Genomic DNA, 25,390 nt, shown 5'->3' with positions numbered 1-25,390 from the left:
TCAGCAGCAGTTAAATCTTTTGTTGCTTTCTCTATACCGTACCTCTTGCCCGTAGCATTTCTTTCTTTTGTGATCAGTAACAGACTTTCAGACTGTGCACTAATTCCTGGCTCTCCCCATGAAAAAACAAGTTAAACTTATATTACACAAGAGAATAATATTTAGGGGGTAATGTGCCAGAACATAGTGCTGTATGCCTCAGGGTATTTTATAGAGAGTGATGTAGATTTTATAGAGACCTTTGGTGAACAGGAAGTGTGTTATACATCGGAATATTGTATATATTTAGGCTTGGAAGGATTAAATTTGTATCAATAAATATCTGTAAATAGCATCACTGTATACACACACAAATTGATTAAAAATATTTCCATCGATAATCAAAATTTACAGATAGGCAAAGTAAGAAAGTTGATGTCTGAGCACTTATTACAGTCCCATCTTAATGTGTATAAAATGCATTGTAGGTAATGAATGCTGCATAAAGCACATATTTACAGCGCTGCTAAAATAGCCAATTCCGGCATTAGCGGAGCTGGAGCTGCAGATAATTATACAGCATTCATAAAGTTTTAACTTTTTGAATCTCAACATCTACAGTCATTAAATAATTGACTGCTCCCAATAACTACCTGCAACTGTAAAAAATTAAATAGATAAGTCTAAAAAGCTTAAAAAGAAACATTGATACCTGTCAGAATTCTTTTAAAAAATGAATTGTGCCAAGCACATACATATATATATAAAATGAAAGCAAGATTCTGTATTAGTATGTGCTGCTATAAAATTTTTATTGCTATGAATTTGGGGTGACCATGTTACTTGTGAGTTTTACAGAGCCAGAAGAGAATCATGCAGCTTTTCTGAAACAATTGGCAATAAAACCTTTCGGCATCCCTACACTATCATACCTTTGGTTTATGCTACTCTTTGGGGTTTTTTGGTCCTTGCTTTAGTCTCCCTCTATTCTTTTTCTTCTTTTGACTACTGTATGGTAGTTCAGCATTGCATAGCAGATTTCAGGGCCTTGCAGGTTGACTTTCCTCTGCAGAAATCAATGATGCAGTGGCTGGGTATATTCTATATGGAACTTGTTTATTTTACATTACATGTACCAGTCCTGGAACAGAGGTGGTCACAAGCAGCATGCAGGCTAGTCGCCTCTTTCAGGAATGTCAGCCAAAGTATCAATGCCAGTTCCCAGGGAGCAACTCTGCTTCAATAATTCTCTCTAGTTAGAAAGATTTAGGCAAAGAGCTAATGCCACTCACCTTGAAAGGGAATTAAAACCAATAGTAAAAGGTTCTATAGCCATATAAATAAGAAGAAAATTAAGAAAGAAGAAGTGGAGCCACTTAACACTGAGGATGGAGTGGAGGTTAAAGATAATCTAGGCATGGCCCAATATCTAAACAAATACTTTGCCTCAGTCTTTAATAAGGCTAAAGAGGATCTTGGGGATAATGGTAGCATGACAAATGGGAATGAGGATATAGAGGTAGATATTACCATATCTGAGGTAAAAGCAAAACTGAAACAGCTTAATGGGACTAAATCGGGGGGCCCAGATAATCTTCATCCAAGGTTATTAAAGGAATTGGCACCTGAAATTGCAAGCCCATTAGCAAGAATTTTTAATGAATCTGTAAACTCAGGAGTAGTACCGAATGATTGGAGAATTGCTAATATAGTTCCTATTTTTAAGAAAGGAAAAAAAAGTGATCCAGGTAACTACAGGCCAGTTAGTTTGACATCTGTAGTATCCAAGGTCCTGGAAAAAATTTTGAAGGAGAAATTAGTTAAGGACATTGAAGTCAATGGTAAATGGGACAAAATACAACATGGTTTTACAAAAGGTAGATCGTGCCAAACCAACCTAATCTCCTTTTTTGAAAAAGTAACAGATTTTTTAGATAAAGGAAATGCAGTGGATCTAATTTACCTAGATTTCAGTAAGGCATTTGATACCGTGCCACATGGGGAATTATTAGTTAAATTGGAGAAGATGGGGATCAATATGAACATCAAAAGGTGGATAAGGAATTGGTTAAAGGGGAGACTGCAACGGGTCCTACTGAAAGGCGAACTGTCAGGTTGGAGGGAGGTTACCAGTGGAGTTCCTCAGGGATCGGTCTTGGGATCAATCTTATTTAATCTTTTATTACTGACCTTGGCACAAAAGTGGGAGTGTGCTAATAAAGTTTGCAGATGATACAAAGCTGGGAGGTATTGCCAATTCGGAGAAGGATCGGGATATTATACAGGAGGATCTGGATGACCTTGTAAACTGGAGTAATAGTAATAGGATGAAATTTAATAGTGAGAAGTGTAAGGTTATGCATTTAGGGATTAATAACAAGAATTTTAGTTATAAGTGGGGGACGCATCAATTAGAAGTAACAGAAGAGGAGAAGGACCTTGGAGTATTGGTTGATCATAGGATGACTATGAGCTGCCAATGTGATATGGCTGTGAAAAAAGCTAATGCAGTTTTGGGATGCATCAGGAGAGGCATTTCCAGAGGGATAAGGAGGTTTTAGTACCGTTATACAAGGCACTAGTGAGACCTCACCTAGAATACTGTGTGCAGTTCTGGTCTCCCATGTTTAAAAAGGATGAATTCAAACTGGCGCAGGTACAGAGAAGGGCTACTAGGATGATCCAAGGAATGGAAAACTTGTCTTATGAAAGGAGACTTAAGGAGCTTGGCTTGTTTAGCCTAACTAAAAGAAGGTTGAGGGGAGATATGATTGCTCTCTATAAATATATCAGAGGGATAAATACAGGAGAGGGAGAGGAATTATTTAAGCTCAGCACCAATGTGGACACAAGAACAAATGGGTATAAACTGGCCACCAGGAAGTTTAGACTTGAAATCAGACGAAGGTTTTTAACCATCAGAGGAGTGAAGTTTTGGAATAACCTTCCAAGGGAAGCAGTGGGGGCAAAAGATCTATCTGGTTTTAAGATTCTACTTGATAAGTTTATGGAGGAGATGGTATGGTGGGATAATGTGATTTTGGTAAGTAATTGATCTTTAAATATTCAGGGTAAATAGGACTAATCCCCTGAGATGGGATATTAGATGGATGGGATCTGAGTTACCCAGGAAAGAATTTTCTGTAGTATCTGGCTGGTCAATCTTGCCCATATGCTCAGGATATAGCTGATTGCCATATTTGGGGTCAGGAAGGAATTTTCCTCCAGGGCAGATTGGAGAGGCCCTGGAGGTTTTTCGCCTTCCTCTGTAGCATGGGGCATGGTTGACTTGAGGGAGGCTTCTCTGCTCCTTGAAGTCTTTAAACCATGATTTAAGGACTTCAATAGCTCAGACATGGGTGAGGTTTTTCATAGGAATGGGTGGGTGAGATTCTGTGGCCTGCGTTGTGCAGGAGGTCGGACTAGATGATCAGAATGGTCCCTTCTGACCTTAGTATCTATGAATCTATGAATAGTTTAAAGTTAATTTTTATCATTTTGATTTCATGCTATGGTATTTGAAATATGTGTATTTATATGATGATTATATAACCACATTACCACATACGTGATATAAATGTGTGTTTCTGTGCATACCAGAATGACTAGATGCACCCTCATGGGAGAGTTACTCTATATTTCTCTGCCCTATGGTACAGCAGATGTATAGCTGGCTATTTGTCATTACCATTCTCCTGACTTGCACAGAAACTCTTCCCATCACAAGACCAGGAAATGTTTACCATTCTCAAATTGTACAGAAGGCAAATATGCAGGTGCATGCACCCCCACACCATCTAGAGTTTCTTTGAATAAATTCTGGTTTACTGATTTATATTTTTGACATAAGGGAGTATATTTTTCTATCTGTCTTAGAATTTCTAAAATGCCCATCACTGTTGTATCAAAACACTATTTATCCTGAAATATATAATAAAAATATCTTAATAGTCAAAGCAAACTGTTCCTGTAGTATCATGGCTGAAAATGTAAACACTTGCAAGTCAGGATGCCAAAATTGTGGTTCCCACAGCAACTGTGTGACTAACTATGACCTCTGTGCATTTATATAATATATTGTAATGGCATACTTTGCATTTTTAAAGTTTTTTTTTTTTAAAGGAATAATATTTTGGAAGAACAGAAACTCAGCACAGATTGAAACAAATTTATTGGGTCTAAATCTGCCTATCAAAGTCAACAGGAGTCATGTACTGTGCATGTGGTGACATGCTGTACAAGTGCTTTTAACTTCTCTAAATCACATTACTTCTGTCATTTTGAAGGCTTTAGGTCAGGGTTATTTCCTGCAGCACATTTACTAATGGTTTGTCCAGGCTAGTTTTGAATGTCCCAAGTAATAGGGTTTTTACTACTTCCCTTGGTAGATGGTTCCTCAACCTAATAGGGTCCTGCTGTTAAGAAATCTTTCCTGATCCTTAAGACTAATTTTAAGCCCCCCTCCAAAAAGTACTTTAAGCATGTTTATAACTTTAAGCACATGAGTAATCTCATTAAAGTTAATGGCACTACTTAGTGTTTAAAGTTATGCATGTTCTTACATGCTTTGTTGCATTGGGGTCTTAATTCCTTCCCATTAATCTTAATGCTACTCCCTTATACAGTAAATATATTGTTGCATTGCTGGGGATAGTTTCCATTTATATACGTCTCATAGATTATACTAAAAATTAAATAAAAGCCTGCCAGACAGTGGTATTTTTTACCCGCTGAAAAAGGCCAAAGAAGAAATATAAAATGGTCAATAGAAGCTTCTGCCAGTCATGTTTGTTAAACCTGACTTTTTTGGCAATGTACAAAGCTTGAGTTAACGTACTGGAAATAGCTGAAGATTTAACATTGCCTTCAAGAGACAATTGAATGTTCTCTATCCTCTTTTATAAATTTCATAGGTCAAAATGTTTGAAGTAGATTTTATTTTTCCTTGGAAGGAGGGAGAAGTCAAGATGCTTATGAAATTTTCGTATGCAGTTTGTCAATGCTGAATTTAGTCTGATGTAAAACACCATACATGTTCATTTTTAGATTCTTTTAGCTTACTATTATAGAATTAACACTAGTAACTGATTGCTAGTAATATAAATGGTTGATTCATTTTACGGTGGGCAGAGTGAGTTGTTTTCAAGGTCACAGTGCAGAAGTCATTAGTACAGAATTTCCTCATTTATTCCGTATTCTGAATCATAATGGAAGAGAAATTAATCCTGTCTACTTTCACCATTTTAATTATAGCTTTTTCTTGGAACGGTTCCACTTTCATTTTCATCTACCAAAAAAGTCTCAATAAAAATGTCTCAAAAAACTCAAGTGTAAATCAAACAAGAATCAAACTGTAGAGCACTTAGTCTTCAGGTGGTGGTTTTTTCCACATTGTAATCAGCTGGATTGTAGATGGATGGGGGTTTGATTGTGGACCATTTAGAAATATCCACTGTAGATTTTGGTTACACTGCAGTAATGCCAAAATATTTTAAAAGAACATTGTTTGATTTGTGTTTTGCATATTTCATAATCCACTCATGATTTGTGATGTGTTGAATGTGGGAAGGTAGTCTTGAATAATTTATCATAGGGGAAAATGAATTCTGAAACTAAAAATAACTGTGCAAAACATATCTTTAGTATCATGTGCCTTCTTGTTACTCTCCTCTTTGTTTTCTGATTATTATTTACCACTTTGAACAGAAACCCTCACATGGTTCTAGGACGTGATTTGGTAGAAAGCACTCCCTTCACATAAGTCCTTACTAAAGCAGTGAACGTTATGTTGTTTTGTGGTATTGTCCACAGTGATCTTTTTGCCTGTCACTCATGTATCATCTTCAACTCAAACCTCTGTGTAGATCCTCACATCCAGACATTGTCTATACCTTGCTGATTATTTCTGCGTATCATGTCTAAGATACAGTCTTTCCTATCCATTGTCACAGCTAAAACTCTCATGCTGGTTTTCATCATCTTGCATCTTGATAATTGCAACATCCTTTTTGCTGGCTTTGACAAATGCAGTCTTACCCTACTCAAGTTCATTCAGAATGCTGTGGAAAAGATCTTTTTCCTAGCCAGTCGTTTCACCATATCACCCCATTCTTTGCATCCCCCACAGGCTATCCCTATTGCATCAAATGTAGATACACAGGTTATTAGGCCAGAAGGGACCATAGTCATCATCTAGTCTGACCTCCTGTGTAACACAGGCCATAGGATTTCCCTGAATTAATTCTTGTTTGAACTAGAGAGTATCTTTTAGAAAAATATCCAGTCTTGATTGCCATTGATAGAGAATCCACCACAATCCTTGGTAAATTGTTCCAGTTGCTAATTGCTCACTGTTAAAAATGCACACTCTCTTTCCAGTCTGAATTTGACTAGCTTCAACTTTTAGCCATTGGATCATGTTGTACTGTTTGTCTGCCAGTTTGAAATGCTCATTATCAAATAGCCCTATTACCCATGTAGGTACTTATAGCCTGTGATAGTCACCCCTTAACCTTCTCTTTGGCTGTGTCTTCACTAGAAATGGCAAAGCAGCACAGCTTCAATGCTGCGGATGTGCCACTGCAGCATTTCTAGTGAAGAAATAGTGAAAGAGAAGGTTAACATATTCTCCCATTGCTGTAGTTAATCCATCTCCTGAGAGGCGGTGGTAGGCCCATTGACCTGGTGCTGTCTACACCCGGAATTAACTGCGTCATTTAGGAGTGAGGATTTTTTACACCCCTGAGTGACATAACTGGGTTCACCTAACTTTTTATTGTAGGTCTGGCCTTTGTTAATCTTATTGGATTGAGATCCTTGTGTCTGTCATTAGAAGGCATGTTTTCCAATCCTTTAATCATTCTTATGACTTTTCTGTCAACCCTCTCCAATGTGTCAACATTCTTCTTGAATTGTGGACACCAGAACTGGACAATATTCTCGTAGTAGTTGCAGCATGGCCAAATAGAGAGGTAATATAATCTCCCCACTCATACTTGATATTCCCCTCTTTATGCATCCAAGGAATTTGTTAGCCCTTTTTGCAAGAACATCACACTGGGAGCTCATGTTTAGCTGATTTATCCACCATGACTCCCAAGTCATTTTCACAGTCATTGCTGCCCAGGATGGAATCCCTAATCCTGTAAGTTTGGCCTAAATTCTTTGTTGTTAGGCTTTACATTTGACCGTATTTATAACACACATTGTTTGTGCCCAATTTATCAACTTATCCAGATCGCTCTGTATCATCGTCCTGTCCTCTTCATTATGTATCACGCTAACAATCCTTGTGTCATCTGCAAATTTTTTCCAGATTATTGATGAAAATGTTAAATAGCAGAAGGGCAAGAACTGATCCCTGTGGGACACCACTAGAAATACATCTGCTCCATGATGATTCCCCATTTACAATTAGATTTTGAGATTTGTCAGTTTTTAATCTATTTAATGTGTGCATGTAAATTTTGAATTCTATTTTTAATCAAAATTTCAGGCATACCTAGTCAAATGCCTTACAGAAGTTTGTTACATCAGTGCTCTTACCTTTATCAACCAAATTTGTAATCTCATCAGAAAAAGATTTCCAATTTGACAGGAACTATTTTCCATAAATCCATATTGATTGGCATTAATTATATTAACCTCTTCTAATTCTTTAACTGAGTTCCTTATCAGCCTTTCAGTTATTTTGCCCAGTGCCAAAGTCAGGCTGATAGATCTATAATTACCCAGGTCGTCTTGTTTACCCATTTTAAATATTGGCACAACATTAGCTTTCTTCCAGACTTTTGGAATTTTCCCAGTGTTCCAAGAGTTATTGAAAAATGAACATTAATCGTCCTTGTCCAACTCTTTTAAAACTCTTGGCTGCAAGTCATCTGGATCTCCTGATTTAAAAATGTCTACCTTCAGTATCTGCTGTTTAACTTCATGCCGAGTTACTATTGGAATGGAAGATGGCATGATCATCATATGATCTGACTACATGTTTTTTTTTCCCAAATACAGAACAGAAATGTTATTGAACACTTCTTCCTTTTCTGCATTATTATGGATAGTTCTACCATTTGCATCTAGTATTGGATCAATGCCATTCTTAGGAATATTTTGTCCCTAATATAGTTCAGGATAATAAGAACTCTTGATAGATTTTGCAGGGCCATCCCTAACTATTTTGGTGTCCTATGCAGCATCCCCCCCCCCGGCCTCCATGGGGGACAGGAGCTGGCCACTTCCTGTGGGAAGTGAAGTGACCCGGCCCCAGCCTGCTCCGCTCCCCTGGCTCCCAGTCACACCCGCTGGTGAGTGTTGGGGGGTGGTTCCCCCCTCCCCCCAAGCCCAGGAGCCAGGGGAGCGGAGCAGGCTGGGGCTGGATCACTCCACTTCCCGCAGCAAGTGGCCAGCCCCCCACCTTCCCACCTGTGGAGGCCTGGGTCCCCACAAAACCCCCCCGTGGAGGCCTGGGGCCAGCTCCCCCCGCTCCCACCTGCGGAGGCCTGGGGCCCCAGGCTGCTCTGCTCCCCTGGCTCCTAGGCTTGGGGGGAGGGGGGGAACCTCCTCCTCCTCCCCCCCCCCCGCCCACACTCTCCGGTGGTGCGGCCGGAAGCCAGGGGAGCAGAGAAGAGCAGGCTGGGGCCAGGTCGCTCTACTTACCATGCCGTGAGTGCAGGGTCAGGCCTGGCTGCAATCTTCAGGGGAGGCTGTGGCAGGGAAGAGATGGGGATAAGTCAGAGCAGCGTCGGGGGCCTGGGGAAGAGCTGGAGCAGGTGCTGGAGCAGATTTCCTGTTGCCCTACGCAGCTGCGTGCTTTGTGTATGGGTAAGGACGGCCCTGGATTTCCTTTTGTCTTTGTGTCCTTTTACTTCCTTTATCAATTTTCTACAAATTCTTAGCTTCTGATTTATAGTCATTACTATCAACTTCCCCTTTCTTCCATTTGTTATGTATTGTGGGGTTTTTTTTAATAACTTCCTTTACTTCCCCTCTAAGCCAGTTTTTTAATCATTGTGGCCTTCTTTATTGTGGCTTTTTGGGCATCTAGTAAAATTTGCTTAAACAGTTCCCAACTATCATTGAGATGTTTCTATTGAAATTCTCTCTCTCAACTGGTTTGGCTTATAATTGTTGTCTGCTTTGTGAAACTGGCCTTTTATAATCACCACATATATGCATTCTAGTTTGGGCTTCATTCTGCTTGCACATAACAAATGTGATCAAGTTATGATGACTTGTACCTAGTACCACCACTAATTTTTTGTTCTGTGATCAGTCCTCCTTTATCTGTCAAGATAAGCTTATAACTAAGGCCCTATGAAAATCACGATTTCAAGGGTAGCACAGAAATTATTAAATTAAGCCCAATACTGTTGTTTTTCCAACAGCGGGGAGGCAAAAGCAGAGACATCTACTTCTACCTCCCTGCTGTTAGAAAAATCATGGTATTGGGCTACTGCAATTGCTCATGGTGGTGCTAGTTTCCTGCCCTGCTAGCAGGGAGATGGAGGTAGGGCTAACAGTGCACAGTGATTTGGAACCCCAGCCTGGCCCACGGTGATCTGGAACCCCAGTGCTGGCTGGTGAGTTACTGAAACCAGTATCTACCACTTGGAGCATGAGCAGGTGCCTGAGGGGGCCCCACCCAGCTGGCCAGGAAGCAGAAGCAGCAAGGACCAAGGCTGGAGCTGAATATGAAGTAAGTCGAACTCCAATCTCTGTCCTTGGCCAGGGTGGGATAGATGGGTGGCGCCATGTAGTGAGACCCTCTTCCAGCCTGCCTTCTTTTCGCCCATGATGCCAGCCTCCACCAGCCCTACCCTCATCTTAAATTTTCCAACAAGCACCATCATGCTTTCCCTCTGTGTTTCCCCTCATGCTTTCTGTCAACATCTGAAAAGTCACCCTCATTATCCACCTTCAAATATCTTTTACATGATGCCTGCAGAAAAACTTGATAACAGTTAAGCTGTTGGTGTGTGGAGACCACTCCCACTCCCTGTCATGCTGACCAATATTGTCTCATTGTGTCCGTGTACTCCCCCATCCATCAGTATCCATCTCTTGTCTCTTGCCTTATACTTAGATTATAAACCCTTTGGGACAGGGAGCATCTTTTTGTTCTGTTTGTACCGCGCTTAGCACAGTGGGGTCCTGGGCCTTGACAAGGACTCTTAGGCACTAGAGTAATACAAATAATAATAATGATAATAAGTGTTGTTGGAAGGTGCCAGCATTTGAGTGAGGAATAAAACTGAGGCTCTGGCCGCCTCTGTCCATTTAAGATCCAATGGCACTTCTTTTTATGAGAGATGGTGATAAATCAAGTCTTCTGGGCAAAAATCCAGTTTGGTAACTGGATTCATGTCCCTCTAAATTCCCTGCAGTTTCAACTGGAAACTACATGTTTCACTTCCTGATAAGTGTGCGTGTGTGTGTGTGTCTGTATATATACACACACATAAATATGTGCCTTATTGTTGAGAGGCCTAAAGCTAAAGAGCAATTCTATGACCTGAGAAATCTGTGTATCCTGTATGTTTCAAAGTGTGTTAGTGCTTTTATATGTGTGCTCTTACATTCTTCTGACAATTGTCTGATTCCTCTTCCTATGGGATTATACCAGTTACCTGCACAGTTGGAAACTCATCAGCCATTCAAATTCTTCCATTCAGGATGCCTGTTTTATTACAACATTGTGTAGCTTACCATGCTGGCTTCAGATTTCCTCTTTGGTTGACGTTTTGTTTGAACATTCTAAAGGGTTCCTTTCTTAGAGCCCTGGGACTATAATGAGCTAAGTTCTTTGAGAAAGACTAAATAGATAGATAGAAAAGTCCCTTTCATTAAATATGTTCTTCATCCCATAGTATAGAATGTGAATTTAAAAAAACAACAACCTCTTACTCTCTCTTTTGTTTTCATTTTATTATCTTACCAGCTTCCATTACATCAGCTTTATTGAAGGGTGGGTGGAATGGCATTCTTTAAGGCTTACACTCATACACAGAAGCATTCTCTTAGCATGTCAGGTGCTTAAGGGGCAGCCTGGAAAGCAAAAGCAGATCAAGAAGTAACATAGTAATAAGCTCAAAAACAAGTTGTTGCAGTTGTTCCATATAATGGACTGCCTAGATCACCTGTTTCTCATTCTGATTTTTGCCATGAAAATCAGCAACTTTCTATTTTAAATATCTTGGATGAGTTATTTTCTTAAAGTGATCATAGAATCGCATCTATTAGAGGTGGGAAAGACTTATCAAGCTATCCAGCTCATCCCCTTACCAGGCAAGAGACTGTTCTTTATATTATATTTTTTCTGTTGTTTTGTCTGGTCTCATTGTGACTGTCCCAAGTGATGAAGATTCCAGCACTTCCTGTGGATAATTGTTCTACAGTATAATAGATCTCACTGTCAGGATGTTTCTCCTGATGGTCATCTAAAATTTACCTTTTCTTAATTTAACACCTTTGTTTCTCATTATATCTCCTTGGTCTACCCTAAACACTTCCTCTCCTTCCTTAGTGCCTTCAGACCCCATAGATACAGTCAATCATGAATGGCTAAGCATCATAAAACTCTGTTTCTGACCAGGGTGATCTAACAGAAGCAGGACATATTTATCAACAGTAGATTAGGGTGGATATTATGTGGTGGTCTCTTAAGCCACAATGGTGATGACCACTGTAAAAAAACGACAACAAAAACCAACCCTGAAATACATACATTCATTGCTTAATGAGATATATTACAGGTATCACTCCATTAGTATTGCATCATTTAACTCTTTTAACCTTCTCCTCCTCAGTCAAAACCCACCAGGCCCTTAATCACTTTATAAAACCTTAGAAAATCTTCCCTTATAGGTAGATACTTAGTTTCCCTTGCAAGGAGTTGTCTTGCCATTTGCTTTCTGTGATGCTCACCTAACAGCAGTTCTGTACATCATAAGGAGAGAGCACATTCCTCTTCAGAATCAGTTGGTAACTGTATGGCAGACTTACCAGTATGCACATTGGAAGCATCTTGGAATCTCTTTCCAAATGGAAGGTACCCACAGTTTGTGTTTTATGGCCACCTAATGTTAGATAGTATCTCATTTAGACTTTTCTCAAAAGTGAAAACAGTGCATTAGGTAGCATAACAAACATAGCAGATCAGTACAGGTCCAATGTTCTTCCCGAGCAGACTAATCCAAACAAATGGCCATGGTCTACTCAAGGAACTGCACTTGTTTGCATTGAACTCCCATAAATACCAGGTTCAAAAGTCTGAGGAGCTTGGCAGTGGATGCAGGTGCTTTTTTTAAAAACATTATGAAACAAGTGGTTAACAGACAGGAAAATCAAAGGCCCTGAAGTGCTGTAGTACTGACAGCAGCATAAAAGTATACCTTGACACATTTCAAATAAAAAATAATTTATGGGCTTGAATTGTGTTGCTAATAGCCATGATTCAAAAAAACAAACAAAAGCTTGTCTGTGGCCTAAAACTATTGAAATAATATTTAGACAAATTTACATAATGAAAATATAAAGAACCATTTCCTTCCTTCCTTCTCCCAACCTCCCAATTTATATGGGACACAATACATGGCAGACTTTTAAAGTCACTTGTGAATTAAGGCAGGGTTAGGTCAAGTGTGTATGCATGTCTTTATTTCTGTTAACTGATTCGATTATCCGTCCAGAGTAGGCTTTCAGTCAGGTAAAATGAACATTAGTTTTAGCCTTGGAATCTATGAATCTTGTTAGAAACAGAATCATCAGAGCGGTGAGTCTTAAGTCTGCAAAGAGCGTATGCTGAGCTTCCCCTCACTTTTATTTGATATTGATACAGCCAAAGACCTCACTGTAATCAGTCGGTGTACAACATTCTATGGTCATACATTTTGATGTACAACAGCCTTTAAAACGCTTGCTAGTATCAGCAGAGAGGGGATTAAGGGAAAATCCTCATCCATAAGAATCCACAGAAGTCTGAATTTTCAGATCATAAAGAATGTAAGCACATGGGACTGGATTTAAATTCTGTTTTAGGTGTTTCATGGAGATGTAAGGTACTGAATGAAGAGAGTAAGAGAGAGAGGTTTTATATGGGCATATACTGTAAAATCAAGGAGATTTAACATTCTTTTTTTTTTTTTTTTTTTTTGGTACTACATCTTGAGAGGCTGCCAAGAAGCAAATGTCCCTAAGGAACAGTATTGTGCATTGCAGTTTACTTTCATACTCTAGTACAATATAGAGCTGCCTAGGCCAATCAGCAAATAAGGAGCAAAATATTCATCTGAGGATACTCTGGCTTGAGGAGTCTTTTTTTTTTTTAACCTTATTGAGCTGAAAATAATGTATTGAGCAATGTATATTTGAGCAGCCAGTTTCAGGTTCCTTGAAGGACTAACTGGAAGACGAGTTAAGTATGCTATATATGCACATAAAGTGATTAGTCTTCAAAGTAGAAGAACCATATAATGTTTAAAGCTGTGTTTGTTTATAGTGAATAAAAAAGCATTTTACTACTGGGTTTAAAAAAAACATCATTTGGCCTTATGCTATAGTGATGAATGCCATAGAAATGCCTTTTTTTAGAATTAACACACGCAGGTCGCCAGTCAATCTAATAATACTTTGCACTTTTCATCATGAAAGCACCTTGCAAACATTCTTAGCTTTGAGATAGGCATGCATTCTACCCCCATTTTACAGATGGGAAAATAGAGACAATTTGACCTGCCAAGTTACAGAGAGTGTCTGTGTCTGAGCCGTGCTTAGAGCTCAGGAATTATTTATTAATTCTGTAGCGCTGTAGGCATGGATAGCACTTCATGGATAAAGACAAGATGACAAGATACTTGCCCAAAAGCTTACCATTTTAAAAGACTGGTCCTGAGATGTGTTCAGTTCCCACAGCTCCCATTGAAGACAATGGCTACATTGCGTTAACAAGAGAGATTGATGCAAGTGTCACGAATCCCATACAGTGAAGAAAACAGATAAAATTCTTATTTAAATCACATACATACCCCGGAATTGGGCTTAGAACTTGGAGCCTTCAGCTCTAAAAATAACAGGATATCATTTGAGCAAAGGTCATCCCCCATCTGGTGGCAATAGTGGGTCCTTTATGTTCTCTGTGGGCCAGGTCTAAGAAGATAGCATTCCTTGACTGTCCTACGCACACAGGCACAACATGACCAGCAGAAGTATTAAGATGTCATAGAGATGTGCATTGGTGAGGCTTGACTTACCTAGTGGTTCTTTCTGTAACTTTTTCTTATTGTAGGTGAAACCAGGCCTGTTTAATAGCTTTGGGGCCTTTTAATTAGAGACCTAGCTCAGGCGAAGTAAATTGGGTGTTAGTGTCTCTAAAAACTCAGAACTGAATGTTGGATCTAGAAGATGTAGCTGGTCTCTGGTCCTAATAGTTTATAGCTCCCTTTTGCACTTGTATTTTATGTTGTTCAGATAAAAGCACAGTATAGTCTGGAAGCAGCTTTCCTTCCTAACTCTATAAAATTTTCCTTCACTTTTACTATTTGGCTTACTTTTAACAAAATGGCTGGATAAAGCCCTCATGAAATCTTTCTCAGACAGAAACTGTAAAATGATGTTCTGTTTTTCTTTCCCCAGGCGATATGAGTCTCATCCAATCTGTGCTGATCTGCAGAGTAAGATTCTCCAATGTTATCAGCAAAACTCACATGAGACCCTCAGCTGCTCTGCACTAGCCAGCCAATACCTTCATTGTGTCAATCATGCCAAACCAGGTGGGTAGAAGAATGCAGCTACTGAATGGCCTATGGAAATAAATGGAAAAAACTGTGGATCATCTTGTTAATCCTTTTCACCTGCCAATGCAGGATTGTTCCTAATAGTAATGTTTTCATGTGCTTTGTAGAGTCCAATTTTAAATTACTCAAGCAAAAGTGTGTCTATACACTTCCCTTGGGAGACTGTTCCACAGTGTAATAGACATTACAGTTAGCAAAGGTTTCTCGTATCTACGATTTTAGCTGCAAGATAAACAGATTCATCTGAGAGGTATTTTTGTCATAGAATTCCAACCCAAACATATTCCATTCCAGTAACAAGTCAACGTCAAAGTCTTAACTGGCCAGCGAACCAGTCAGGTTGTAGGAAGTTTTGATTTTTGATGTACAACCAACTCCCAGAATGTGGCATTGTAACCTGCCTATCCTATCCTTTTGCAGCCTAATTTGCTAGCATTCTATAGTGCTTCTATAGCTAGTTCTATAAAGTTGATTAGCCACTTATGTCGCAGGATTTTTTTAAATGACTAGTTGCAAATATAATAGATTTGTTTAAAAGTCTGTGACTCCTTTCAAAAGCAAGTGATTTAACATTCCTTTTTGTATCTGGCTTGTAACTGCACAGTGTAGTTTTTAGGGGTCTTTGATGTATACACATCATAATAGTGTGGCAGTTGGGTATTTTATTTTGTGAAAGTGCAGCTCTTTATGTACACTAACAAGCAACCAAACCTGCAGCTATACTAGTAACTGAAGCACTTGGGTACTACTAGCTGACTCACCACACTTAGTTATATTGACATATTAGCGCAGCATTGGAGAAAGAGGCTAGAAGTGAGCAAAGTATATGTTTAAATTAGAGATAGACTCAAGCCTCGAAGTTTGGGTTCAGTTCTCTGAACATAACAATATTTCATGATGGTTCAGATCTAGGGTCTTGGTTTGGGGCCTTCTCCAATGTAAGTACCAAGAGACGTATTCCATGCTCAGAGGACAAGTCACTGATACAGAATGAAGAAGATCTCTTGGTAAGCTGGGCACAAGCAAACAATATGCATTTTAAATACAGCTAACGTAAAGTTATACATTTAGGGACGAAGAACTTAAGTCTTACTTCCAGAGGACTGTATCCTGGGAAGCAGTGACAGAAAAAGACTTGGGGGTTGTGGTGGGTAATCAGCTGAATTTGAGCTCTCAGTCTCTCACTGTGGCCAAAGGGCTAATGCAATGCTTGGATGCATGAATGAGAATATTGAGTAGGAATAGGAAGGTTCTATTACCTCTGTATTTGGCCTTGGAGTGACAGCTATTGGAGTACGGTCCAGTTCTGGTATTCACAATTGAAGAAAAATGTTGGGGGGGGTGTTAAAGAAGAGCCACCAAGAATGATTACAGGATTAGAAAACATGCCTTGCAATGATAGACTCCAGGAGCTCAATCTATGTAGCTTAACAAAGAGAAGGTTAAGGGGTGACTTGATTGCCGTCTGTAAGAACCTACTCAGGGAACAAATATTTGATGATGGGCTCTTAAGTTTAGCAAACAATGGTATAACAAAGATCAGTGGCTAGAAGTTGAAGTTCAACAAATTCAGACTAGAAGGAAGGTGTACATTTTTAACTGTGAGGGTAATTAACCTTTAGAACAATTTACCAACTGTTGTGGTGGATTTTCCATCACTGGCAATTTTTAAATCAAGGGTGGATATTGTTCTAATCTAAAAGCTATATGTGTGGTTCAGACAGGAGTTATCTATGCCCTGTGTTATACAGAAGGTCAGACTGAATGTTCACAATGGTCCCTTCTGGCCTTGGAATCTGTGAATTTCTCTGTCTTTGAAGAAATCAATGGGAGCAATGCACACACCCCACAGCTTTATATGTATAAAAGCAAGTGCTTAAATAAGACCATTGATCTCAATTTTTAATGTTGGTGAACTCCAATAGTTGAAAGGAAAACATCAGCGCTCCTGCTCCAGTGTTTTGGCACACACTTCAGCAAACTCTTCTGATACTGGTAATGTAGCCTTGTTTCCTTTTATTGTAGTTAATTACACCTGTAGTGAATACTAGCAAGAGTTTCACCATATCCATTCACTTCAACCTTTTGACAGTAACTCTGGGTCAGTGCAGCTTTATTTGTACTGCGGCTGTCTTTAGTGGTATTAATTCTGCTAATGGTCTGCTGCGTGGGATCTCAATCCAGCCAAATAGTCACCGTTGTGTTCCGGTGCTAAAACAACCCATACCATCTGAGGTCAACAACGCTTAATAAACTTCTCTCTTTCTATCCTTATAATCCTTTGTCCATGTAGTTAGTGTATTCCTTTTGAAATAGGAATCTCTGGTGGATTAGCAATGCTGGAAGAAAGGCCTCCACCTGAACAGCTGCAGTATGTTTGCTCTGTGTGGGGAGGGATCCAAGCTATGGAATTTTTTACGTTTTCAGCGAAGCTCCCCACTTCACTTGGTGGTTAATTTCTTATTGTGAGTGAGTAGTCCCAACCAAACATGATTTACTGTAGTATGCAGTTAGTATAAAGATCTGAAATGGAAAGGACCAATTAGGTCACCTTTTCTATTTCCTCTAGGTATGCAGGGCTGTTCCCTCCAGTGTGTTCTCTTGAGCTTCTTCGTATCCAGTTATAAATGCAATAAGCAATTGTGCTCCCACACGTCCCTTGATATTCCACAGTCTAACAGATCTCACTGCTAATGAAATTTTTCATGATACCCAGTCTTTTTCTTTTGCCAAACCTAATGCCATTTTATTATTATTTGGGGCAGATTATGATGAGCCCTGCACAGGCACATAAGGTGTCAGGAAATGCAAGAAGTTTTGGACTGCCATGCAGGCATTGACCACAACTACATTCCTTGCACTCCCTTGAGCATGAAAAGTGCGACTGCATTTTTTCCAGTGGGGCACTCACCAGCCCGAAAGGATTTGCTTTTTCTCCAGCCTTCTGGAACCTGCTTAATTCTGTGTGTCTCTTCAAAGATAACTGCCTGTAGTTCAGTAAATGCTTTAGCTAAATTCCCTTTACCCTTTAGGATGCATATCAGCCAGACCCTGCAAATCTGCATATATTTAATTTTTCCACATTTTCACTTACTAGCATGCAATGCCTTTCTGCTTTGAAATCTTGAACTAGGCATCTTCATCTCCCGGCATGTTCTTGTGGATGTTTATAGATATGGGTGTTATAGTTCTTTTAATGGATGGTTAATCAATAGTTATAGATTGCTTATAACCATATATAATACCTTCTACTGATGTGCTTATAATCATCTATAATACCTACTGTTAACATTTTTAACATCTCTAAATCGTGTATAAATCCATTGTAAACTAATATAAACAATGAACAACGCGTCCCTTCCTCACAGGGATGTTCACAGGATGAATTCGTTCATGTTTTGGAGATGCTCATATCCTCAGTGATGCAGGGTGAGGAGAAGGGGGTGGGGGGAAAATAAGTGTCCATTTTTTGCCAAACCTCTTGAGTGGTTGCAAATGTTTCCTGCTCAAGAATGTGGGTTTTTTTAAAGCCCATTTCTCATTCTCATTCATACATGCTCCAAGAATGGTGATTCATTCAAGTTACTACCTTAATATACCTGACTCAGGGAAGCATTCTATGACGGAAATATTTGCAGCCAGAAACAACAATTTCATTGTCATAATGATCATCAGTTCTCATCCTTCATGTGTTACAGCTGTAAATAGAATGATTTTTACCTGCTTATTACCAAAATTGTACAATTACTATGAAATCTGTGTTAAATATTATAGTAGTATACAGCAAAGATTAACAAATGAAAATGTGTGCTAAGGGGATAATAGAAAGAGGATTCAGGAAGCAAAACGTAAACTGGTGTTGGCTACCAGAAGCAAAACAAAAGGGGGAAAAAACTTGCTAGGGGGTCAAGACCAAGATATTAAAAAACAATTAACTAATCCAATGTCCAGGTGGGGAAGCTGGGTACTTATGCTCAGGCAGAGAATTCTCTGCACTTTTCATAAATTGCATTTATTGACTCCTCTTTCTGCCTATCATGCTTATAATCACTTCACCCTTTCTTCAATATGCTCTTCATTTCTCTCCCTCTCTGTAATCTTATGTCTCAATCCCGTCTTTTCTCCCCTTCTGAGAAAAGCCCTGAGAGCTGCTAATACTAAGGATTTTGACATCTTGACTTCAAATGCGTAAATCTTTACCTGAAGTCCTAGGAATCTGGTCTAATAAATAGAAGTATATTATTCATATTTTTCTTACTATTGTAATAGTGGGGGAGAGAGATACTTATTACCATCATTAAGGGTAGACACTATGGCCAAGTCCTCATCGTCATTTTTAAAAAACCTCTTTCACTGTTGCAGTACTACCAGTGATAGTAACAATGGGAGCATTAATCTAGACTGTCTACCAGCATTTCTATCACACTGTTATTAGTCTATGCAGAGCAGATATAGATGAGACATTGGGAAAGCCCCCTGAACCCTGCCTACGCTACAGACTCCACCATTGCTACCAGTTGGTCCTCATTTTCGAGTTGTAGTCTCATCCATACTACACCCTGACACCGTCTGTACAGCACAGGTTCTGAGTACCGGTGTACAATTGTAGCTGTGCTAGGTATGGATGCCAATTTCTACAGCCATGTTAGGCTGTGTTTGAAAATACTTTGAAACATGGTATCAAGCCTTAGCCTAGCGTACACTACAAATACATCACTGCCAGAAAGCCTGGTTACAAAACATTGTCCCCCAGCCTAGTTACAGTCATGATTCCAATTTGTAGCAGAGAGTGGACCTTAATCGTGCTTCGTAACCAGAATAAAGCCATATTTGACCAAGCCCTGCAATAAATATGATATATTTGGATTTTAGTGAAGCACTTGATACTGTCTACAAAATCTGAATTGAAAAATTCTTTAAATTTGGCATGGCTGGGAAAACAGGTGGAGTGAAAACTGGCTAAAAGACTTTAACGAAAGGTAGCACTAAAAAGCCAGTTTATTAAGTTGGGAAGAGGTTCATGCCTCCGGGAGTACTGTTTGGACCATTCTCCTTTGACACCTTCATTAATGACTTGGAAGAGTGAGAAGAAACGGCAAACTGGTGAAATTAGCACAAGGTATTAAAATGAGATTAACTGTTATGACCAATAGAGAATTTACAGAAATTAGAAACATAGGCAGCAGTTAACAAAACTGCTTTTGGGGAGAATAATCTGATTGCAGGTGTTCTGGCTGGAGGGAGAGAAACTGGGCAAGCAGTAATGCTGAAATAGAATCATAGACTTTAAGGTCAGAAGGGACCATTATGATCTTCTAGTCTGACCTCCTGCACAACGCAGACCACTGAATCTCACCCACCCACTCCTCAAATCCCTCCCCTATATCTGAACTATTGAAGTCCTCAAATCATGGTTTAAAGACTTTGAGGTGCAGAGAATCCTCCAACAAGTGACCCGTGCCCCACGCTGCAGAGGAAGGCAAAAAACCCCCAGGGCCTCTGCCAATCTGCCGTGGAGGAAAATTCCTTCCCAATCCCAAATATGGCGATCAGCTAGACTCTGAGCATGTGGGCAAGACTTACCAGCCAGACACCCAGGAAAGAATTCTCTGTAGTAACTCAGATCCCACCCCATATAACATCCCATCACAGGCCATTGGGCATATCTACCGTTAATAGTTGAAGATCTATCCCATCATATCATCTCTTCCATAAACTTATCAAGCTTAGTCTTAAAGCCAGATATGTCTTTTGCCCCCACTGCTTCCATTGGAAGGCTGTTCCAGAACTTCACTCCTCTGATGGTAAGAAACCTTCATCTAATTTCAAGTCTAAACTTCCTGATGGCCAGTTTGTATCCATTTGTTCTTGTGTCCACATTGGTACTGAAATAGGGGTGATAGCAGGCAGCATATGAGACATGAGAATCACATCACAGAGCAGGCTGGGGGTGATAGTCCCTCCGCTCACAATGGTGCCACAAACATGGAGCATTCCATTCAGCTGTAGGTACATTGCCAGAAGGATATTGGCTAAGAGGAGAGAGATAAGAGCAACAAAAATGACCAGTGGGCGATTTGAAGAGAGCAGCCTTCCAAAAGAAATAGTGGAAGCCCCACTGCTTTGTTATATTCGGAACAAGATTGGCCACATATAAAATAAATGGGAATGGCCCTGCACTGACTGGAAGTGGACAAAAGGATCTAACAATTCTCTCATTCTCTAACGTCAGTGATACTAGTTACAGAATTTAAGTTGATACTGTAAAGACTTGACAAAGCACAGTGCTGCCATTCAATCAACCAGAAGAGAGAACGGGGCAGCATACATGACAATGACTGAGCTGTAATTCAGAAATCAGGCTGAAACCTCGTTCACGGCGATAACGGATCCGCTATATTTGCACAATCTGTTAAGATCATTTTAACAAAGGAGACGGCCCAAAATTTTCAGCCTTTGAGGTTTTGTTCCTAGTTTACGCGGGCCCCTGCTGTTTATTGCTGAGCAGTAGAAAGTACCCCCCCACTCAACCAATCCCACCTTCTCGGTGCCATAGAGCACATCCTTCTGGGTGGAAATGAAATGCTGCAGACAAAAATCTGTGGATGGGCCAATACCTGCAATTTCTTTCCTTACCTTCAGGATTTCAGTGTTAGCAGGATCCTAAGCAAAAGAAACAATTTTAAAATTGTGACTTGCAGAGCTTTTCCCCAGATCCTTTAAGATTTTCCTATGTTAATTTATGTAGTGTTAAATTTATGCAATGTTAATATTCAGACCAACAGCAGTTACATGCAAGTTTTCATATAACCACTGCAGTGGAGCCTTCTAGCTAAAATAGCCTTTGTCAGTTCTGCAGAAAACTCTTAGGTGATGCTGTAAAGATTTAGATTATATATTTTGTTAACTAATAAAAGTTTTACTTTGCTTTGTTTCTAATAGCAACTAAGGAATGTAAAACTCACCTGTCTTTCTTTGTCCTCATTTATTTAATCTGGGTTTTGATCAATGTTTGTGATCATTGTGTCAGTTCTCTGTGTTTCCCACATATGCTTGTGGTGCAATGATTCTTACAGCCGAACTGCTCTTTGCAGGTTATCTTCTGAGCTATAATAAATGTATCATGTGAGTGTGGTTCAAGTTATAAATGACAGCCTACAGCTTTTCCCTTTATTTTGCTACACACATGCACACTTTGAGAACAGCCCCCATTCGTTAACCACCTCTCTCCTGATCTCTAAATTCCTGGGCTCTCGACTCCCGAATCACCACTGGTGAGCTGGAAACTCTGCCTTGTCCCACCATAAACTACTAAAGTAATTGCCAGCTGACGGTAGTCTGTCTTTTCCCCTGTTGTACCAGACCATGTAACTTTTCAAGGCCTGCATTTGGGGCTCGGGCCTCAATTAGGCCTAAAGATTCACAGCCCCGCACCTACCCCTGCTACCTTTTTTGGACACCAAGGCCTACGAGCAACAGATTCCTTCTGGTTAACCTCCCAGCCCTCCAGCAAATATAGATTCCACCATGCTTCTGGCCAATCTAGTACCAACTCCACTTAGTATGCTCTTTACTGAGCCAGGTACCTATCCTCCCTTACCTCTTGGAACCTCTACATGGTTTTGTTTCCACCAACCTCCTCTCTCACATGCCCTAGTAATAGGGAATGCTCTGCGAGCCCAGGAACATAGCCATCCGGGTCTCTATATCCATGGTGGATCCCATTGCCTGGTATAGTACAGTAACTCCTCGCTTAATGCTGTGGTTATGTTCTAAAAAATGCTACTTTAAGAGAAACGATGTTAAGTGAATCCAATTTCCCCATAAGAATTAATGTAAATGGGGGGGGGGTTAGATTCTGGGGAAATTTTTTTCGCCGGACAAAAGATTATATATACATATACACACACATACATACACAATGATGATTGTGAAGCTTGGTTGAGGTGGTGGAATAAGAGGGTGGGATATTTCCCAGGGAATGGCTTACTGCTAAATGATGAACTAGAACTCGGCTGACCCCTCAAGGGTTAACACATTGTTGTTAATGCAGACTCGCACTCTACAAGGCAGCATGAATGGAGGGAGGGGAGACAGCATGGCAGACAGAGACACACACCCCGTGTGTGAGAGAAACGCACATTGCCCCTTTAAGTACGCTGACTGCACTCTAACTACATTGCCTTTTTAAGCAGATCAGCAAGCTGAGACAGCAGCTGCTGCCAGCAAGCTCCCTCTGTCCTGAGCCGTGTCATGTCCCATTCCCCCCAACGCTCCAATGGGCTGCTCTTCCTGCAAGCAGTGAGCAAAGCAGGCGGCTGCCAAACAACATTATAAGGGAGCATCAGGCAACTTTAAACGAGCATGTTCCCTAATCAGCAATGGTAACAACATCAACGGGGAGGTCTTTAAGGGAGAAGTTACTGTACTCTCCCTTCCAGATGCAGGATATGCTGGTGGAATTTGACAGATCTCTGATGTGGGGCTAGAAGGAACATCAGTGCAGCCTGTGAACTCTTGATAATGGAGTACTTGGGGTAGCCACACAATACGAAAACTTCAGTGCTGTTACATCTGCTTGGCCTGATGGTGCCTGGAAAATGATCAGTGGAGCACGTGTTCAGTGTGACATGTTCAAAGCTAGCCAGGCTCGTTTGATCCTGGCTTACAGACCCCAGGAAATTAGGTGGAGGAGGGGTTATATTTTTAAAATGTGATGGAAGGTGGTATCCTAAAGACCCTAGGAATAGGATTAACCTACTGACCTTGGGGATGAGTTTTTCTTATTGTAAGGGCAGATTTTTTTTTTAAAGGGGCCTAAAATGGCTAGCAGCCATAGGCAATATTGTTAGGAAGGATAAAAGGAATTTTTCCTCCAGCTTTTCGATGTACTTTTGGTGTTCTGCTCATTGAGTCTACAGCACTGATGCATTCTGTTTCCTGGTCCCCTAACTTTTTAATGTGGTTACATATATGATGACACTTTTGCTTTACAACATCTTCCCTTGAATACAGGTAACCTGCAAACAGTGTGTAATTGTTGCTGACATTTAAGAGAGCATCCAGTGTAGCCTTAAATGTTGAAATCTGTGCTTTTCCCTCCCCTTTTCTTAGCAGAGCATGCTTGGTAGAGGAGGGTAAGGTGACGTCCAAATCAAGCACAAAGCCATCAACTCTAATTCCAGCAGCAGGGCATTTTCTCCAAGAAGATGACAGCCCATTTACAGAGCAGACCGATAAAGAGAAGAACGGGAAGAGCCATGTCAAGAGCAGCAGCCATCACAGTTCAATCAGTGTGGCCGTTTGAAAAGCTAAGACCTGTATCTTATTACATCAGAAATGAGACATCCGAGGGTGCTGTTCAGTCATCATAAAACTCGCTTATTGGTGATAGAAAAAACGTAAAGAAAAAATATCTCCCATTGATCTTAGAGGAGGGTAAATTGTCTCCAAACGCTGCTGTTTCATTGTAGAATCTGCTCAGTAACTCCATGCAGTCAAATCCAGGGGCTTAGTGTCCCAGGGTAGAGTGACACTAGGTGAACTGGCCAACTACTACTACATACTACATGGCCTGTGTTGAATGCTGGTTGTTAAGAACTTTTCCTTTCTATATGCAATTGAAGGAAAGTTTGCTTAACTTATTACTAAGATTATGTAACCAAAAAGCCCCCTTTCCCTCGCCATGCCCTCTGCTGGAATAATGTTAACACTTCAATACTTAAGGAGTGCAAGGTGTAAAATGGCCTTTAATTATATTCTATCAGTAACCTATGATCATGTTGTGCTACCAACTGTCATCAAGTATTGAAAATTATGTCTCACTCTGTATCAACAATAAATATATTTTGTGAACAGAATTGGTGTTCAATCTGGTCTGCTTCTTTCCTCTGTTCATAGTCAGCTAATGCCCCAATTATGGTTTGTGTCAGTTGCAGCTGCTATTGCTCATACTCCTAACACATAGAATTGTGCATTCCATGCCCACACCAGAATTGGGGGTCAATAATGACACCCATAGGTAATAACTTTCACCCGGGGATTACAGAGCACTTTGTACAGATGTTAGATATCCCCATTTTACAGGTAAGAATACTATGGCACATGGATTTGTCTCATAACCCAGCAAGCCAATGTCAGGATTAGGTTTCTTCAAATACTAGACTACACTGTCTTCTATTGCTAATGCTGTAGTTCCAGGCTAGGAAGACGCTGCTCTACTAGAGAGACACCCTCCTCCAGACAAAACTTTAAACCTGCCTTGGAGGCAGGTAGAAGGTTCTTTGCTCATTTTTGAAGAGTAGGGGATTACCTTGGTGTCCCAGCCAGTGCTGTGCACGTGGCAGCTGGTCCATTTGACAACACACTGCTGATTGATTTGCCCCTGCACCATCTGCATCTAACTCCTTATTTTGAAAAATACGTTAAGATTATCTTGAATATGAAAGACCCTCTATCAAACCAATTCCTGCTCTCTGAGTAACATGAACCAAGCCAAACCTGGTAGTACTTTCATTGATTTCAAATTGTATTTTTATGTAAATGGCTACTACAGCCTGTAGAGCAATTTTTTTTTAAACTTTTTTGCATGATGATAAAGTTTCAAATGATCAACATATCTG

General features: G+C 40.1%; 1 protein-coding gene across 4 annotated transcripts in view; it reads left to right on the top strand.

Annotated features, from left to right (window-relative positions):
• The window catches only part of CHCHD3 (coiled-coil-helix-coiled-coil-helix domain containing 3), a 273,302-nt gene extending 248,674 nt beyond the window's left edge, over nt 1-24,628 (top strand). For 3 of the 4 annotated variants that reach the window (XM_038397769.2, XM_043499167.1, XM_043499163.1), the window contains 2 exons: nt 14,608-14,741; nt 23,881-24,628. In XM_038397769.2, the coding sequence (XP_038253697.1) occupies nt 14,608-14,741; nt 23,881-23,909 (163 nt within the window). In that variant the 3' untranslated portion in view covers nt 23,910-24,628. The remainder of the gene's footprint in view (nt 1-14,607; nt 14,742-23,880) is intronic. The other variant, XM_038397759.2, reaches the window with a different exon arrangement.
• Nucleotides 24,629-25,390: the final 762 nt, after the last annotated feature.

This window comes from Dermochelys coriacea, chromosome 1 (assembly GCF_009764565.3).
Source record: "Dermochelys coriacea isolate rDerCor1 chromosome 1, rDerCor1.pri.v4, whole genome shotgun sequence".
NCBI lineage: Eukaryota > Metazoa > Chordata > Testudines > Dermochelyidae > Dermochelys > Dermochelys coriacea.
Note: the sequence above shows the minus strand (reverse complement) of the source record. Positions and strands in the feature narration are given on the sequence as shown.